Genomic DNA, 20,206 nt, shown 5'->3' on the forward strand with positions numbered 1-20,206 from the left:
GTATGTGAGGAAGCAATATAATGCTGTTGTGTTGCACTGATGTTCTAACAGACAACGCCTTATGTCCAACCAATATATCCTGGGCAAACATACTAACTCATCTCTCAACATCATATAAAGCAGATAAATCCCATGTACAATATAACTCACTCTGCCCCAGATTAATACAAATTTTATTTCATGCTCTTTCATGAGAGGTCAGGAATGCTCTATTAAGTTTGAGGAAATAACAATTAATTCCAACAAAAAATACTTTCATGCTGCTTGTCCTACATTCAAATAGAGGGAAAACCTTGTTATACTGATATTAACCCAATTAATGCAGTTCAACCAATTCTTAGGCTGTAAAGTGAATATAAGCCAATGATGCATTTTTCAGTACAATAATGTGTAGACAGTTCTGGCATGTTAAAATGATCTCCCAGATGCTCAGACACCTACATTAAATAGAGCGTTACAAATTCAGTACAAATTAACTACTGTGTAGCTGCTTCAGGGGTGAAACCCATCAAATATTTTCTGCCACATTACATGAAAGAATTTGTTTGGGGCAATTGTTTGGTTGGTTTTCTATACAATTGATAGGAGGGTATTCAACTGAAGAATCACAGAATTTTATCTCACATACATGCTGCAAGCCGGATTTGCACCCTTCCCCTTCCTTGTTGTGGGAAAGTGAGTACACAATACACTACTTTGTCTCCCTCACCGCCAAAATGGACGCGTGAATGCAAAATAAATTGATTTTCATCTGAAGGCCATGGTGAATGATATCTGTGCATTAAAAGACAGAAGTCATACCCAGGATTCCAAGGTTAAATGAGTTTATTGAGATTTAGTGGTTACAATGGTATATTAGATACCTGTAATCCAAGCTACACCTACATATTTGCTTCTAAACTCTCACATAATCAATTTCTGTGTCTAAGCATTCCACCACCAGGTCTTCTATTTCTAACAATAACATAATAATAATAATATAAAAGGCAATGTCAATCACCATATTGTGCTTCATACTTCACCATAAAGAATTCAATTGGCAAAAAGTAAAACTTTTTTCCATATTAATGGGATTAATTGAAACATGAGCATAGTCATAACCACTATTAGAATATAAAGAATAAAATATGGATTAAAGGAAGCCTTTTTAAAATGGATTAGTTTTTATCCTTGTTCAAAATTCACATACTATGATGAAGATGACTTAAAAGTTAAATTGTTTAATTATTGGGCCACACATTTAAGCATATTGGCTAGTACATTTTTGCACTGTAACAGAAGCAATACGAGCTTTATGGTCTACCATTACACTTCCAGGTTTTTTCTTTTAAATATACCTGCCAACTTAATGTTTCTTGCATGCATAAAGTTTTGCTTTTCAGTTTATTATTTACCCCCACACTTGAGGTGAAAATTCTTTGGCCAATTTTAGGCTATAGTTTAAGAAAGTAAGCTTGGGATAACTCCATGTAACATCAGAATAGATTGGTCTGCATTCATGGGTTGCAGATTGTTAATTACTTTAATAGAGCCTCAGGTTGCATGCAAATTGACACTGCTTCATTAGTTTTTCCCCCCATGCCAGACGCATACAAGTCGGCAGGTATGCATACAAAAAGGAATATAAAACCCTCCTGGTAACGCCTAGTGTTTTAGAAGGAATCCATAGCTTTAAATTCACTTAAAGCCTGTACTGGGGAAATGTGTTTCTTCTGGGAACCTCTTCTCACTCGTGTCTGATATTCTTCTGGCTTTTCTCTCTTTACTAAGGGTTTCTTCTCAGGGGCCTTCATCTTCCAAGATACAACAGGTGAGTTCACTGCAGCTGTACCATAGACCTTCTGATATTTCGTAGAAGCCACATATGATGCTTTCACAGTAAGGACCACAGCGTTCATCAGATTTTTAGCTGCCTGGATGAGGGACGTAGCGCTGTCCAGCTGTGGATAGAAAAGAGAATGAAATACGATGGGGTTATTGCTGAACTCACCTCCAGAAGGATTTGATATATACTCTCAGGTCTGATTAGATTTTCTTGCAGAAGGCCAGCAGAATATTATACAAAAAGAACAATCTCTGTACAGGATACACCCTGGTTTGTAGCACAGGTGTCCTGGGTACAGCCCACCAGTAATGTGCACTGAATTGGACTGCCAGCTACAGAGAAGCTGTGTGATACTCTACGTTAACTTGACAAACAGTTCAAAAGAAAAAAAAAGTTGTTTCTCTTGTGTGTGTGAGGGGTTCGATTACATAAATCCCTCTCCAAAGTGACTTCTCACCAAACTTCTAACAATGTAAGGCTAGTCGATACTAGAAGCGCTGCAGATGCACCAGGGCAGCTGTGCCACTGTATCACATCTGCTCAAGATGCTCTCTGCCGACGGGCGAGAGCTTTCCCGTCGGCATAATAAAACCACCTCCATGAGAGGCGGTCGCTATATCGGCGGGAGAAGCTCTCCCGACTACTGAGCACTTTCCACACTGGCGCTTAGGTCAGGGTAACGTACGTCGCTCACGGGGTGACTTATCATACCTCTGAGCGACCTAAGTTATGCATCCGATGAAGTGGGCTGTAGCCCACGAAAGCTTATGCTCTAATAAATTTGTTAGTCTCTAAGGTGCCACAAGTACTCCTGTTCTTTTTGAGGATACAGACTAACACGGCTGCTACCCTGAAACCTAAGTTATACCGACATAAGTGGCCGTCTGTACAAGCCCTTACTTTTAACTGCGAGGGACAATAAAACAGGTCAGGTGGGATTTCCCCAAACTCTCACCTTTAGCCTAACTGCTCCCACTAAGTCAGTGTAAAACACCAAATGATATCCCTGGGAGAGTTAAGCTCATGCTAAGCCCTTTGGGGAATCCCACTGGAATAGTTTAAAAAAGGTTGTGAAACCCTCAAGAAGCAGAAAAGACAAAGTAGTTGAGCGTAGATTTCACAATTATAGGAGTAGGTAAAACAATGGTTTCACAATGATACATTCTACCCGGGGGCTGCAGGTTGCCCACCACTGATGCAGACCCTCAGACTCCTAATTGACAACCCTGGAGGTGCCCCAAACTCCTAGGCACCTAAATGTCTGTCAATAAAATCCTCACGGTGCCTAAATTTCTGGCAATGTGTGCGCACATTGCCATCACTGAGTTGCTTGGTGTTTAGCTCCCGTCTAAGCCACAGGGGGATTACAAACTAGGCTTTCCCCCCACTTATCTTACCTGTGGGGCCTGCTCTGGTAAGCGTGCTCTGAAAATGCCTTAGAGCACATGTAGGGGATCAAATCTCCACACAAAACGCAGCCCAGAGGAGGTTTACCCAACAGTTGACTCACCCAAGCTGTTGAAGACTTAGGTTCAAATACCCACTCTGCCTGATGTAGGGCAGGGACTTAGCATTTTCCTCCATCACTGGGCTATGAAGGATCCCGGGGCAGGTCTCAATCTTCTGTGGAGGCTGCTCCACTTTATGTAAGTAAATAATTGCTCCTTGGGCAGAGAGACACCGAGAATGACTCTGTAGCCTGGTGGTTTTTGCAAGAAAGGGCTCACTTAGTTTGTATGGCTCACTCTAGGAGAAGGTTCACCGCTGTGAATTCTGAGCAGATTTAGGAGCCGTGCTCCTTTGAGGGGCAGAGCATAAGCCACACCCATCTCCTCAGCATTTCCTACTGGCTCCCTTAGATGGCTCCCCACAAAGATTGTTGGCTTTTGTGACTCCCCTCTTGCAGATCCCTAACTCTCTATGTACCTTGTATAGGGAGCCTGGGCACCTGATTTGGTGCTGAAGATTTCACTAGGTTGCAGGGCACCTGAAGTTAGTCGTTGAGCTTAAATCCCCTTTGTAGATCTAGCCGTAGACCCCTATCTGCAGCTTTAAGTGATTATAAATCTTTGAAAATCTGGCCCTAAGGCCCAGAGCCACAAACGTATTAAGGTGCCTAACTCCATTGAGTAAAATCAATAGGAATTAGATGCCAAAATACTTTTGAGGAGCTGGACTTAAGTGACTTGCTAAACTGGGGCTCAAGTTACCATGTTCCGGTAGTTCTTTCCAAAACACTGCAAAAGTGTGGGGTTAGTTCCTTGTTATTAAACCAACCAGGTCCTCATTTCAACAGGTTTAATTTTCCACTAAAATAACAGTGTTTTCAGGCTTGTTGGGACTATGTCAGATGAGACGACTTACCATAGCGTTGCTTCTGTCCTACTCTACTTTCCCAGTCAATTTCACAATATTCCTAATGTGCCTCTTCCCTGCCTGGGTTCCCTCCAGCCCCAGCTTTGGGTGATGCATTTTCATCTTTCACAACAATTTGCATGTATATTTAAAAAGGCAAAATACACACAAAGGCAACATCAAACATGTAATATGCAGAATACATGGGCACTATGAAAACTCTTTGTGTTACTAAATATAAGCAAGGATGTTGCCCTAATCAACATGCTCAAAATATAACCAGAAAGAAACCCGCCCCTCCAAGAATAGAAAGGGGAGGTGGGAATGGGCAGCGTCAAAGTATTATTAACAATGTTCCAGCGGCCTGGAGGATGTGTGAGAGAGCAAGTGAATTCACAAAGCAGAAGGAAGCAGAGGTAGGAAAAGAGGGATCCCTCACTGCCAGCGGTGAGTCACACTCTGCAGCTTCTCCATGGAGAGGGAGACACAAGGATTCTACCGTCCCTGCTCTGCACAAGAATGGAGCCTCCAAAATCCAGTGAGATGATATCTATACAGCACCCAGATTTGTAAAATGCAGTGGGAGTGATTTACATATAAAAAACATCAGTGTGCTCTTCACCAGCACCCTATTTCAGACCTTTTGCACTTCACATGTGTAATAGAAAATGTTCACTGCACTGTTAACTTCGTATTCTACATTGAGAGTGATCGGCTCTCACAACATGTTATGCTGCATTCCTACACTTTCTTGCTCCTTTCCCCCCTCTCTGCCTGCAATGACTTTTGGTTCTGTGTGCTTCCTTTTGTGCCACCCTTTGTTGCTGATGAGCCCTAACAGTCAGATGCATATTTGTAGCACCTGATTTGAGGTTTTTCAATGCCTCTGCTAGGCCATTAAATCAAAGCTGAAGCCAGTGGTTTGTCATTGGAAGGGCAAAACACATTGACTGAGCTTTCATCAAAACCATGCTGATGGAGACTAGCTAACATAACACAGCATAGGCGCCGACTCCGTGGGTGCTCCTGGGCTGGAGCACCCACAGAAAAAGATTGGTGGGTGCTCAGCACCCACCGGCAGCTCCCCGTGGCCCCGCTCCACCCCCCTGCTCCAGCTCACCTCCGCCTACCTCCGCCTTCTCCGCGAGTGTGCCGCCGCGTCCTGCTTCTCCCCCCACCCTCCCAGCGTTTGCGCCATGAAACAGCTGATTTGCGGGGCAGGGAGGTGGGGGGGGGGAGGAGAGGGAACGCGGGGCACTGGGCGAAGAGGTGGGGCCGGGGCCGGGATTTGGGGAAGGGATCCAATAGGGGCAGGGAGGGGACGGGGTTTGAATGGGGGGCGGGGCCGGGGATGGGGTGGAGTCGGGGCAGAGCCGGGGGCTGGGAAAGGGGCAGGAGGCGTGGGCACCCACCGGCACCGGAGAAAGTTGGCGCCTATGAACATAAGAACATAAGAACGGCCATACTGGGTCAGACCAAAGATCCATCTAGCCCAGTATCCTGTCTTCTGACAGTGGCCAATGTCAGGTGTCCCAGAGGGAATGAACAGAACAGGTAATCATCGAGTGATCCATGCCCTGTTGCCCATTCCCAGCTTCTGGCAAACAGAGGCTAGGGACACCATCCCTGCCCATCCTAGGTAATAGCCATTGATGGACCTATCCTCCATGAATTTATCTAGCTCTTTTTTGAACCCTGTTATAGTCTTCGCCTTCACAACATCCTCCAGCAAGGAGTTCCACAGGTCAACTGTCGGTTGTGTGAAAAAATACTTCCGTTTGTTTGTTTGTCTGCTGCCTATTAATTTCATTTGGTGGCCCCTAGTCCTTGTGTTATGAGGAGTAAATAACACTTCCTTATTTACTTTCTCCACATGATTGTATAGACCTCTATCATATTCCACCTTAGTCGTCTCTTTTCCAAGCTGAAAAGTCCCAGTCTTATTAAACTCTCCTCATACTGCAGCCGTTCCATACCTCTAAATATTTTTGTTGCCCTTTTCTGAACCTTTTCCAAGTCCAATATATCTTTTTTGAGATGGGGCGACCCATTATACTATACCCAAACCACTGCCCGATTTATAATGCTGTCTATATGTTTGTTGGCAAATAACAGATCTCTATTAAATTAGGGTATTTTAAGTTATGACCGAGGGCTACAGTCAAACACTCATTTTGAAATGATTCTTTTTGAAACTTCCATGCATAGATACAGTATATATAGTCAAGGAGCATTTCCTTTGTAATCAATCAATGTGGGACAGCCAAAATACTTTGAGCTACCATGAACTCCTTTCAGCTGCATAATTCAAAGAGCCTGACAAACTGTAATTTTCATCAGAAATCTTTGAGGAGGGAAGGATTATAGGCAGTTTAGAGGAGGTGTGAACTAAAGCACAGAACCATTAAGGGAAGCATTTTCAAAACTTCAAAAGTTAGGCACCTAAATCCATATTTACAGCCTGACCTTACAAACACTTACCCCATGCAGTTAATCATGTAAGTAATTCCACAGGGGCCAATGGGCCTAGTCACATGCTTAGAGGTAAGCATGCATATAAGTGTGCGAGGACCTGGGCCTTAGGGTATGTCAACACTGCAAAAAAACCCCAAACCAAACAAACCCATGGCAGCGAGTCTCAGAGCCCAGTTCAACTGACTCGGGCTCACAGAGCTCACATTATGGAGCTAAAAATAGTAGTGTGGTAGACATTCCAGCTCAGGCCGAAGCCCGGGCTCTGAAACCCAGCGTGTGTGTGTGTGGGGGTCATCTCAGAGCCTGGGCGGGAACATCTACATTACTATTTTTAGCCTCTATTGGGTGCCCAAGTAGTTGACCCAGATTCTGAGACTCACTGCTACAGGGTTTGTTTTTGCAGTGTAGATGTACCCCAGGATAAGTAAAAAAGTGGTCTGATTTTCAAAGATGCTGAGCACACCGGCGGCTTCCAGTGATGTTCAGCACCTCAGAAAATCATATCACTTAGTTTTGTGCCTCTTTAATCACCTGTCCCTCCTTTTCAACTTGTTATTAAAGGGCTGCTCATCCTCACCAGTACTAATCTAAGGATGAGTTCCAGACACCCCATCATTGGTCTTAATATTTATTTACATTCTAATATGTCTCCACGCGCTGAAAGCTTATGAAAAGCCCCTACCATTATTAGGTCCTGAATGTCCACCAAACCTGCTCAGAATTATCCCCCATATCCAATTTGGCCACCTAAGTGAGTTCCTTATTGCCTCCAGGTCCTGGCCTGTAGTTTGGTTCAGCAGAGAAGAATTAATCCGAATGAGCATCACTTCAATTCACTTTTAGGCCTTGCTATGCCACTGCAGTACTTCAGTTTTAAGCTGGCCTGTGGAAATCAGCAGAGTACACTGGCACCGAACAGATGCAATAGTGAATCAGGAGCTTGATGTATTAATTTCCTACACAGTCTGGGCACAGAAACACACACACTTTCCCAAATATGTAATGCTGATAACTGAAAAGGGGAAATTAACACTGAAAATAAAAGCAACAGCAGGATGTTATTGTGCGGACACAGAAAGCAAACTCCACTCCCTAGCAATGGAAAGGGAATTATTAATGTGATGATACCCTTTGTGATAATAGCTAACACAGTCTTTTTGACAAGCTATACAAGTGATATATTTTCAAGAGTTCTGCTACTTGGATCACTTTTTGCTTTCATTTAGGGAAAAAGCCCTCTAAGTCATAAATGATAAACGTAGGCTATTGTGCCATAAAACTTCAACAGCAAAGAGGGGTGGGGAAGGAATCACAATTCTTAAAGAAACTTGGAATCATTCCACTGGAGCCTGGTCATTCATTCAGGTTAAAACAGCCATCTACCCAAGAGGAGGCACAAATCATTCGGAAAAAAAAGACTTTGCTACAAGCTAACTTTGCAATTAATGAATGCAAGGTTAGAGAACTGGAGCAGCAGAGCCTATTATCTGCCAAGAAGATAATTTCAGGTGTAAAAAACTGCATGAGGCTTTGAGGGATGTGTGATCAGCTTATATGCTGTGATATATTTTCCCTGAAATAGAGGCAGAATTTTCCAGAGTCTTGTGGCAATAAGGATGTTTTGCTTCTTTTACAGGCACACCATAATCAGAAGTGTCTGAATAAAAAAAAAGCAATAGTTACAAAACTAGGGGGGGGGAGACTGCTAATGTTTTCCCCAACAATATGAAAACGTAGAAGAATTTTCCCTCTTCCTTTTATTACATCCTTAATGGGGGGAAAATCATGACTCAGTTTTAATAGGAAGAGCATTTTCTTTCCAGCAGTCACCCTATGATTTAGAGAAGGAGAGAGAGTGGCGCTAGCAGAAGGAACGGAACCCTGATCTTTCACAATCCAATGTGCTTTTTCAATGCAGTGCTCATCTTTTTCTCTCTTTGGTGAGAAAGTTGTGTCGCTGGAATAGGAAAAGAAAAAGTTACAGAAGAGTTGGATACACTGGATGTATTCAAGTCAGCAGGTCCTGAAGATATTTACGCTAGGGTACTAAGGAACTACCTGAATAAATCTTCAAACTATTAGAGATGATCTTAAAGAACTTATGGGGGACTGGCGAGGTACCAGGAGTCTGGAGAAAGGCAAACATCTTTAAAAAGGGAACAAAGAGGATCTGAGGAATTTTAGATCAGTCAGCTTACCTTCAATACCTGGAAAGATACTGGAACAAATTATTAAAAATCAATGTGTAAGCATCTAAAGGATTAAAGGGTAATAAGTAATAGGCAAAGTGGATTGGGGAAAAACAAATCATATCAAACCAATCTAATTTCCTTCTTTGACAGGGTTACTGTTCTAATGGATAGGGTGGAAGCAGTAGACATAATATATCTTGGCTTTACATAACATTCTCATAAACCAAGTAGGGAAACGTGGTCTAGATGAAATTACCATGGATGGGTGCATAACTGGTTGAAAGAGCATAATCAAAGAGTAATTAGCAATGGTTTACTGGTTTACTGGGAAGACGTATCTAGAATCCAGCAGGAATCCGTCATAAGTCTGGTGCTATTCAGTATTTTCATTAATGACTTATGTACTGGAATGAACAGTCTGCTCATAAAATCAGCAGATGATACTGAGCTGGGAGAGGTTGCAAGCACTTTGGAGGACAGGATTCAAATTCAAAATAACCTCAACAAATTGGAGAATTGGTCTTAAATCAACAAGATGAAATGCAATAAAGACAAGTCCAAAGTACTACAATTTGGAATTAAAAAAACCCAACTGTTCAAATACAAAATGGGGAATAACTGGTTAGGCACTAGTACTGCTGGGGGTGGGGAGCATAGTGGCTCACATATTGAAAATGAGCCAAAAATGTGCACATCTACCAATGTGATATATGCCATCATGTGCCAGCAATGCCCCTCTGCCATGTACATTGGCCAAACCGGACAGTCTCTACGCAAAAGAATTAATGGACACAAATCTGACATCAGGAATCAAAATACTCAAAAACCAGTGGGAGAACACTTTAACCTGTCTGGTCATTCAGTGACAGACCTGCGGGTGGCTATATTACAACAGAAAAACTTCAAAAACAGACTCCAAAGAGAGACTGCAGAGCTAGAATTGATATGCAAACTAGACACAATCAACTCCGGTTTGAATAAGGACTGGGAATGGCTGAGCCATTACAAACATTGACTCTATCTCCCCTTGTAAGTACTCTCACACTTCTTATCACACTGTCTGTACTCGGCTAGCTTGATTATCACTTCAAAAGTTTTTTTTCTCTTAATTAATTGGCCTCTCAGAGTTGGTAAGACAACTCCCACCTGTTTATGCTCTCTGTATGTGTGTATATATATCTCCTCATTATATGTTCCATTCTATATGCATCCGAAGAAGTGGGCTGTAGTCCACGAAAGCTTATGCTCTAATAAATTTGTTAGTCTCTAAGGTGCCACAAGTCCTCCTGTTCTTCTTTTTGCGGATACAGACTAACACGGCTGTTACTCTGAAACTTGTCAAAAATGTAATGTAGTTGTAAAAAAGGCTAATATAATTCTGCGGTGTATTAATAGGAGAGTCATATTTACGACCCAAGAGGCAATTGTCCCGATATACTTGACACTGGTGGGGCCTCAGCTGCAGGATTGTGTCCAGTTTTGGATGCCACACTTTAAGAAAGATGTGGAAAATCTGGAGATAGTCTAGAGGAGAGCAACAAAGTGATAAAAGGTTCAGAAAACCTGACCTATGAGGAAAGGTTGAAAAAAACTGGGCATGTTTAGTCTTGAGAAAAGAAGACTGAGAAGGGGGACCTGAAAAAAGTCTTCAAAAATGTTATGGGCTTCTACAAAGAGGACTGTGATCAATTGTTCTCCATGGCCATTGAAGATAGGACAAGAAGTAATTGTCTTAATTTGAAGCAAGGGAGATTTAGGTTAGGTAGTATGTCAATTTTTCTAACTATAAGGATAGTTCTATAATGGAACAGGTTTCCAAAGGAGGTTGTGGAATTCCCATCACTGAAGGTTTTTTAAGGACAGGTTAGACAAACATCTGTCAGGGATTATATAGGTTTACTTGATGCTGTGTTAGCGTGCGGGGGCTCCACTACAGGAACTGTCAAGATCCTCTCCAGCCTTACATTTCTATGGTTCTATGAAAAGATTTGTCTGAGGAGCACTCTCAACCATTAGTGTTGATTTTTAATAGGTTTTGGATAACTGGGGAATTTCCAGAGGACTGGAAGCAAGCTAACAGAGTACCAATATTTTAAAAGGGTAAATGGGATGATCCAGGTAATTATAGACCTGTCAGCCTGCAATCAGTCCTGGGTAAAGTAATGAAATGACTGATATGGGACTTGATTAAAAAGAATTAAAGGCGGGTAATATAACTAATGACAATCAACATGGGATTATGGAAAATAAATCTTTCCAAACTCGGTTGATATAATTTTTAGATGAGATTGTAATTTTGTTTGATAAAGGTAATAGTATTGATGTACACCTAGACTTCTGTGTGGCATATGACTCGGCTCTACACAACTGTTTAAGAAAACAGAATAATACAAAACCAAAAAGGTTAATTTAAATGGTTTAATACCTGGCTGATAGGTCTCAAAATATAATGGTAAACTGGGACTCATCACTGAGTGGGTGTGTTTGTAATGGGGTCCCGGAGGCATCTGTTATTGGTCTTATACTATTTAATATTAGTATCAGTGACCTGGAAAAAAACATAAAATCATTCCTGATAAAGTGTTCAGATGAAACAAATAATAATGAAGAGCACAGGTCACTGATACATAGTGATCTGGATTGCTTAACATGCTGATACAAGCAAACAAAGTGAGTTTCAATAAAGCCAAATGTCAGGTCATATGTTTAGGAACAAAGAATATAGGCCATACCTACAGCGTGGGGGACTCTATCCCAGAAAGCTGTGACTTTGAAAAAGACTTGATGGATATTCAGCTAAACATGAGCTTCCTGAAGGATGCTATGGCTGAAAGGGCTAATGCAATGTTTGGATGTATAAATAGGGATATATTGAAGAAGAGTAGAGAGGTAATATCTCCATATTCAGCATTGGTGTGACCATCACTGCAATACTGTGTCCAGTTCTCATGTCCAAAATTCAAGAAGGATGTTGATAAACTGGAGAAGATTAACAGAAGATCATCAAGAATGATTAAAGCACTGGAAAATATGCCTTGCAGTGAAAGAATCAAAGAGCTCAATCTGTTTATTTTGAGAAGGTTAAGTAAGGGGTTACTTGATCACAGTCTATACATACCTACGTAGATAACAGAAATTTGATAATAAAGGGTTTTTCAACCTAGCAGACAGGGCTGTAACAAGATACAACGGCCAGAATTGAAACTAGACAAATTCAGTGTCATAATGAAATGTAAATTTTAAACAGTGAGAATAACTAACCATTGGAATAACGTACTAAGGCTCGTGGTTGATTCTCCATTACTGGAAACGTTTACATCAAGGATGGATGTTTTTCAAAAAGATTTGTTCAATCACAGCTACTGGACTTGAAGCAGGAATTAATACTGGAAAGTCCTGTAGCCTGTCTTATGCAAAAGGTCAGACTAGAGCATGACAGTGGTCCCTTTAGGCTTTAAAATGTATGAATTATTAATTTTTACTACTAGTACTCATGGTTATTGTTTAATCTGATTGGCTTTATCGGGTTAGTTTTTTTTTTTTTTTAATTATTCTTATTCTTGGTGATCATATATTTTAAAATGTTACAACAGCACCATTGGGATAGTCACTGAACAGCAGTGTAAGGGCTGGATTGAGACTTTGATTACATAACTGTGCAGGACCCTCTTACACCCCGACTCTGGCTAACAGGACCTGGATGGAGAGAAATAAGCAGTGCTATGCATCTGCTTTCTTCCTTCCCAGATCAAGTAGCAAGGAAGAAGTGTGAAATGGATAGAACCTTGGATCCATTCCACCCATTGTTGTAGGGGTAGTACTGGCCAATTAGCTTCTGGTACAGGCCAGCAGTAAATTAGTATCCCCTGGGAGGAGCCGGGAGGAAACAAGGGAGGAATTGTGACTCAGAAAGGTATATGAGGAATAATGCCTCCTGGAGCTACTGCTGTGGCAGCTCACCTTCTACAACAGCCCTTGCTCAGAGCTGTGTCTTAAGGCAAAGGGCAAGTCTATACTACAAAATTAAGTTGAACTAAGTGACTTAAACGTACAGCTATCGAAGTAATTGAATCAGTTTTTACATATCCGCACTATGCGCCCTCTGTAGGTGGTGTGTGAAGCACTTGCACCAATTTAACTGCCAGTGTGGAGCATTATGGGATGGTTTCTGAAAGGCGTCAACTGTCAACGTAAGCAACACAATGTCTACATTGACACTGCATCAACCTAACTACATCAACTTAAGTGCTATGCCTCTCGTGGAGGTGGAGTTATTAACTTGGTGTAGTGGGTGAGTTATCAGTGGGAGATCATTTTTTTCAAATCCTATATAAATAAATGTATATTTTTCTCACAATTATAGTAATGCCACCTGACATTTCTGTAGTGGTTTCCATCCCAAAGCATTTTATGGTTTTACAAGTATGCATTAATGACAACCAATATAGGAATCACTACACCCAGGACTCAAATGCAACCATCTCTGGGTTGTTTAAAAGTCACACTACACAACAGGCTAAGGCCCCAATCCACCAACTCATTTAAGCACATGAGGAATTCTACTGAAGTCAATGTAATAAAGTGCTTTCCTGGATCTGGGGACAGGACCTGAAGAAAAGTAAAATGCATTAATCAGTTGAAACTATGTGGCAATGTGTTGTAGGTAAGCAAAATGCTATTATCCAAACTGGAATGTGGGCATGACACTGATGTTAAAAAGGTTTCATGGTTAGCTAGAGAAAACAAAGTATCTTCCCCATTTTCTTGCTATTTTCCCATTGGTTTCTAATTAACTTACTCCTCCTGACATGTTGACATTTTAACTCATTTAGGTAGGCAGTTGTGTTTCATAATTTGCCAATCCACTGATTGCTTGTTGTCATTTGCATTGTTTTCAATTATAGGTAGGTAAACCATAGGGACTCCCAAGCAGACTTAGTTATATTGAACACATTCTGCATCCTTACCAAGGTTTTTCATACCATTTCTTTCATCATAATGAGAAACAGACAAATGTACCAAGAATTATGGGTAGCTCCTCCATATAACATGAATCATTGCCATTTTGAGAAGTGACTTACATTGAACTTGGTTGGTTACCAGTTTCATTATGACAATATCCAAAACTATAAGTAGTGTTCTAATAAAAGAAGACACACACAGAGGCAAACACACATGATATAGAGAGACCAGGAGGATGCATTTGTATTGCTGAATAAATCACTTTGACCAATATTAATTGCCAAAAAAGAAAAAAAAATAGATCCCATTTTATTTTCTTTATATAAAATGTCTATTTAATATAAATAGGTATTTAATTTGTGAAAACAAAATATCTAGAGATAAATATAATAGAAGATATTCACTGAACTTAGCTACATTTTAAATTACATTTAATAGCTAAATGAAGAGATAGAATAATATTTATTACTTCTTCAAAAACTATCTATAATAATAGGTCAATAATACATAATTTTAATTAAATTAATTGTAAATCAACCCGGTTGACCCATAACTCCTGATGGTTAAAGGCTGCCATGTGAATGATCCTAAAAATTAACAAAAATGTTCACATCAGCCCTAAAAACTTTCACTTTGTTTTTACACTCTGCAATTACCCAGAGATAAAGATTACCTGTTTGAAAAATTAGGACCCTTGTATATATCAAAGTTAAAGCTATTTTAAGTAATCAGATATGAATCCAGCCCTGCAATGGTCATCCAGTAGAAAAGGTCTTAAACCCTAATGGTCAAATGGTAGTGAACTAGAAAGTTTGAAGATATTTTAAAGTGTTAATTTAAGATGGAGTTTGTGTGTGGAGGTAATCAGTAGTGCATGTTTCACTGTTATGCTACTTGTACACGGCATATCACTTGCAGCAGCAGGTAGGGTATGTTTAGCTACATTCCACAATCAAAAGCGGCTGCGTCCACACTGCAGCGTGTAGCTATATGTGTTAGTGAAAGCAGGGACGAGGCCGTGGGGAAAGGCTCAGCAGCAGGGAACTGCCAGAACCTGTTCCCACTGCCTCCCCACTGCCAAAGTCCTTCCCAGGTGCTGGAGTTTTTTCATTGCAGTGGTGAAAGGCTCAGGCACCTCCTTCCTATTGGAGTCTTATCCCGCTGCAGGGAGCTGTCAGAGCTTTCCCCTGCCACAGGGAGCTGCAGGAGCCTTTCTCCATTGCCTCCACACTGCTGGAGTCTTTCCCCTCTGTAGGGTCTTTTCAATGCAGTGAGGAAAGACTCCAGCAGTGAGTAGAAAGAGGGACACTACACTGCTAAAAACAGCAGTGTCAGCAGGGAAGGCGCTGTTTGGGCAAATAGAGAGCCATGTAAGGTATATACCTGGGTACATACCCACAGGGTCAAGGTGTGTCTTTGCTCATCTGAGAACTCTCTCACTGTCTACACTGATATTTATCCCCGTACTAGGAGGGAATATCGTGTATGTACTCTGCATGCCACTGAAAGGAGTGTGCAGTGGAGATGTGCCTTTAAAGTAATCAAGTTTAAGGCCACAAGGGATCACCAAATCATCTAGTCTGACTTCCTGTATATCACAGACAACTAATACCACGGCCACACTGACCCCAGTGAAATCCCCTTCTGATTTTATTTATACTGATGCAGGGCCCTGATTCAGCAAGGTACTTAAGCACATTGCTAACTTTAAGGGGACTTCAAATAAGACTACTCACTCACTTCAGCTTAGGTATGTGCTTAAGTACCTTGATGAATTAAGGCCTAAATCCAGAGTACCTACAATGGATTTAGTGTAACTTAGTCCAGGTCTGCAATGCAGCCTTCTGTCTGCAATGCAGACTTCTGTCGGCACAGTTATGTTGGTCATGGGAGTGAAGAGGTATGATCCCTGACCAATGCAGTTGTGCCGATGGAGGTCCCTAGTGTAGACACAGCTATATCAGCAAAGCTGCACTTTTACCAGTACAGTTTGTTTTGCTTGTTGAGGGAGGTTTAATTACATGAGTACAAAGTGCAGTTTTGCTGGTATAACTGCGTCCATATTAGGAGCACTTTGCTGGTAGTGTTTTTTCTTGCTTTCACCTTGTCCTATTAGTTGGGGTCAGCAGCTCTTGTTCAGGTCCAAGCACACCCTGTTGACTGCTTTATCCAAGCTGACACCAACTTTCTTCATGTCCTACTTTGGCATCTCAAACCAACTTTTTCTCATTCTTCCTCCTGGTCTTTGTCCCATGACTACTAGATCTGATACTCTCTGACCAACACACCCCATGTCTCATTGTCTCACATGACCCAACCATCTTAGTTGATATTCTCTCCGCTTTTCCATGATGGGGGTCACCTGCATGATAACTCACACCATTTCATTGTGTGACCCCATCCATCAACTCTTGTCTTCCTAGTGTTCACCTAAGCATTCTCATTTTGGCAGTATGAAGTAGTTGTTCTTCTCTCATTCATCCACTAACTTTCTGACCCATATGTCATGGCTAGTGTAATTATGGTCTTATACACTTTGCTCTTTAGCTTACTTGCCATATTCTTATTGCAGAGAACTCCTGTCAACTCCTTCCATTTGCACCAAGCGCTCTTCATGTGACCCCTAATATCTGCTCCATGGTCCTCGCATGTCTCAACACTGAACTGAGGTATTTAAATTGTTGCACAGACTTTAACTCTGTACCATCTAATTATACTGGCTTCTCATTGTCCCTCTCAATAAAGCTTTGCATGTATTCCGTCTTTTGTTGGTTGATTCATAAACCATTTTCTTCTAATGCAGCCCTCCAGTATAGTGGTATTGCTATACCAGTTTTAAAAAAGGCACAAAAAAAGCTGTATCAGTAAAATGTTCTTAGTGTCGATATGGCCTTACATCAGAATCTGGCCCATATATTCTAGTACTGAACAATATATTGGGCCAGATTCTTAGCTGGAGTAACTCACTGTAGCTCATTTCAATGGAGTTAGGACACTTTACAGCAGCTTTGCTTGATTGGGTCAGCTAGACCATGCCCCTGACAGGATTGGTCCCTATTGCACATTTTCTCAAATTATAGACTCTAGAGTAAGAAAGGCCTGTTGTTGTAGTAGCACAAAGGATCAGGTTTATGTGCTTTAGCAGTCATCCATTAGCAATAATTCCATGCCAGCTGAAATTTTAGAAATTGCTTTCTCAAAATGCCAGTCTTATGTCAATGGCTGATGTTCCAAATTGTCAGCATTTAGCCTTTGAATGAGGTATCATGAGAGCATAAATTTTAACACTTGAAATGAAAATATGGAACACAAGCCAAATGGAAGCCACTGAGTTTTTAATGTTCTCCAGCTACAGCTATGTAAGTATTATTATTATTGGCTTCTTTTCATCCTGCTAGGAACTGAATGTTAAGAAACTGTACTTTCTTCCATGCGTCTGTCCTAAATCCCACAGGAAGCAGGGATATAGATCCTTGTGTTGTTGGTTCAGTAGTCTTAAAGCAATGGGGGAAAAATCTGAAATTTCTAACTAGCTAGAGTGGCGTGGGAGGCAGTGAAAATGGACATGTGGATGAGGGTTCTATTTGGGATGCAGTGTTTCTTTATCCGAGTGTAACAAGGCATAGTAGGGTCCCACTTGGTCCTGCCTCTTCTCTGCTCCAAAAACCGCTCCAAGACCTTCTAGCTCAGCAGTCACCAGTGCAGTTTATTTATATAATGCCATCCCACCACCTTCTCACCAGGTACAGCTTGGGGGTTCCAGCCTTGAGGACTTCTTAGCCTCTGGACCCAGAAGGGCAGAGGTACCATGCTCCTTCCCTTCCCTGGCTTCCGCCTTTCTGTCTGCCTCCCTTGGCTTCCTTCCTCTGAGGCTTTTATACAGCCCCAGGATAATTAGGCTGGCAGCTATTTCCCCTTTGCAAACAGGTGCAGGTTTCTCTAGCCAGCTCCAATTTACCTCCCTTAATTGGAGCAGAGGTGACAGAGGGTGGCTCAGGAGTTCCTGCACAGCGCCCTGTCACACCCAGTGTAAATATATTAGAAAGTTTGTATTTGACATCTGCATTAAAAATACAGCAAACGAGTAGATCACACATGAGAAAACTACAAAGCCATTGCTTTAAATGTAATGAGTTAATATTATCCACATATTGCAGAACACTTCAACTCTCTTTGCAAAGGCATCCAATTTCTTGTACAATCGAATGTTACAACAATAAAATCCTCGAAACCATTCTGCCATCTCAGCTGGATCTTTTAGTGTCTGTGGATGGATAACAGACACAGTCCCTCCTACATCTGGTTTGAGGAAAAGACCTGATCACAGGGTGGAGGCGAGGATGAAGGTCCCATCACAAAAATAAAATAAGATTACGTCTCCTAGAGTGGTTGAGTCAAACAATACTTTGGAGAAGGCGCAAGATCCCAACCTATCACAGAAGATGCATTGTCAGCATGGATACTAAAGCTGCCCAGAATAAAAAGTTTCTTGAGAATCCAATGATCCAACAAGAAGTCGGTTAGGTAAAAATTCAGGTGAGTGGTCTGCATACAGCCAGAACTTCATAAAACATTTTATGCTGGGATTCACAAGCAGACAAATACACACAAATCAGTCCATCTTTGATACTGGACATCTCCTGAACCTGAGATCGTATATAAAACCCACAGCCAGGTCTCTTCACTAACCCTCCCTGAATCTGAGCACCCATTTATGTCAGATGCATGAAAGGAAGTGCAGGCTTTCATATTCAGTTGCTATTACATCTATAAGAGGTCGATAAACCTGAGTAATTCTTTTGTTCTTACACTGCTAGCCAGCATGAGTGCCAAACTGATCCAAGACAAACTTGGATGTGTGCCTTCATTTTTTTTTAATAAATAGTGTTGTCAAGTAATTTTCAATTCGTAAAAGAAGTTGGGAAGGATTAACTAGTTCAAAGAGCGGATATTTGGAACAAATTGCTCAGCCTGCTGCAGTTACAGTGCCCATATTACACCCTCCCTGAATCTGAGCACCCATTTATGTCAGATGCATGAAAGGAAGTGCAGGCTTTCATATTCAGTTGCTATTACATCTATAAGAGGTCGATATAAGGTAGCTGGTCAATACTATTAATTTGTCTCCTCCTGGTTTGAATTTTGTATTGCATGCCTTTTGTGAGAAGGTTTAAAGATGTAACACATATATCTAGATTTTTTTTTATATTTCAATTTTTCCAAGTGAATGTAATGCTTCTATAAAGGTGTTAGACTGCCAACCCTGGAGACCAGTCTCGCTTATTTATCCAGAGAACAGGTACAGCAACTAGAGAGATGTGCATGTTTTTCCTTACTGTCTTACCTGGAAAAGACTCATGTTGATTGGTTATTGCACAATCAACACCAAGTAGGGCAACTATCAGACACAAAGTGCAATGGACTTTCAGTACAATGGCATCAATAAAGCACATAGTCTAGCACATTTCTTTTCATAAGAGTGTGTTAGCCACAGCTGTTCCTCATGATTTTGTCAGTGTGATCAAACAGGACAATGTGGCATTTCAATCTATATTGCTAAAAAAGTGTCTGTCCAACTTCTTTTCCATTTGTAAGACTGTCAGAACCTCTGTGTATGTGTTATCTTCCTGTCTTCATCTGAGATGATATCTCACATTCCAAGGCAAATTGCTTCCTAACTAAATTCAGATGCTTGAGGTTGCCTTTGCCCAGGTCAGCATAAGAAGAGTTTGAGGATGACTTTGCTGGCATACATGGTTTTCCTCAGGGGAGCTTACTAAAACCATCAATCACATTCAGTCCTGAAATGAATAGGATGTAATAGCACTGCTGAATGGCAGATATTGGCAGAACAACAGTTCATTGCTTCTATACTGGCATGGTGTTTCATTGCTTGCCAACTAATATTTTGCATCTTGTATAAAACTCACAAGTGCTGAACACTTGTAAGATGTTGAGTTCCCTCCATTTCCACGGAAGTCAGTGAGAGCATTCAAGGCCTGATCCAAGACCTAATCAATGGAAAGATTTCTTTTGATTTCAGTGAGCTCAACCTTGCAGGACTGGGCCCATAGCAAAAGGAAAAAGGAAAAGAAGTCTTGACCACATGAAATATGATCACACAGGTAGTAGCAGAGGATCTAATATTCCAGTGGATATGATAGTCCGTCAGCTAGCAAATGCATAACTCAATTTTTCAGCACAGGCGTAGCCCATGTTACAGGTTATGTGAAGATTCTGGTCAATCACCGAATATGTTATTTGTGAATATAAAGTGGCTCATTATGTAGATACTATTGGCCATTTTACTCCTTAAAAGAAGCAGTTTGGAATTTCTGGATACGTTGCAAATAAATGAAAACACAAACAAATGAGTTACAAATTCAGTAGATATCCC

General features: G+C 41.2%; 1 protein-coding gene across 8 annotated transcripts in view; it reads right to left on the reverse strand.

Annotated features, from left to right (window-relative positions):
- Positions 1-807: 807 nt before the first annotated feature.
- CTNNA2 (catenin alpha 2) overlaps positions 808-20,206 on the reverse strand; it is a 766,120-nt gene continuing 746,721 nt past the window's right edge. For all 8 annotated transcript variants that reach the window (XM_065597259.1, XM_065597255.1, XM_065597256.1 and 5 more), the window contains one exon: positions 808-1,940. In XM_065597259.1, coding sequence (XP_065453331.1) covers positions 1,653-1,940 — 288 coding nt within the window. In that variant the 3' untranslated portion in view covers positions 808-1,652. The remainder of the gene's footprint in view (positions 1,941-20,206) is intronic.

This window comes from Chrysemys picta, chromosome 5, assembly GCF_011386835.1.
Source record: "Chrysemys picta bellii isolate R12L10 chromosome 5, ASM1138683v2, whole genome shotgun sequence".
Classification (NCBI taxonomy): domain Eukaryota; kingdom Metazoa; phylum Chordata; order Testudines; family Emydidae; genus Chrysemys; species Chrysemys picta.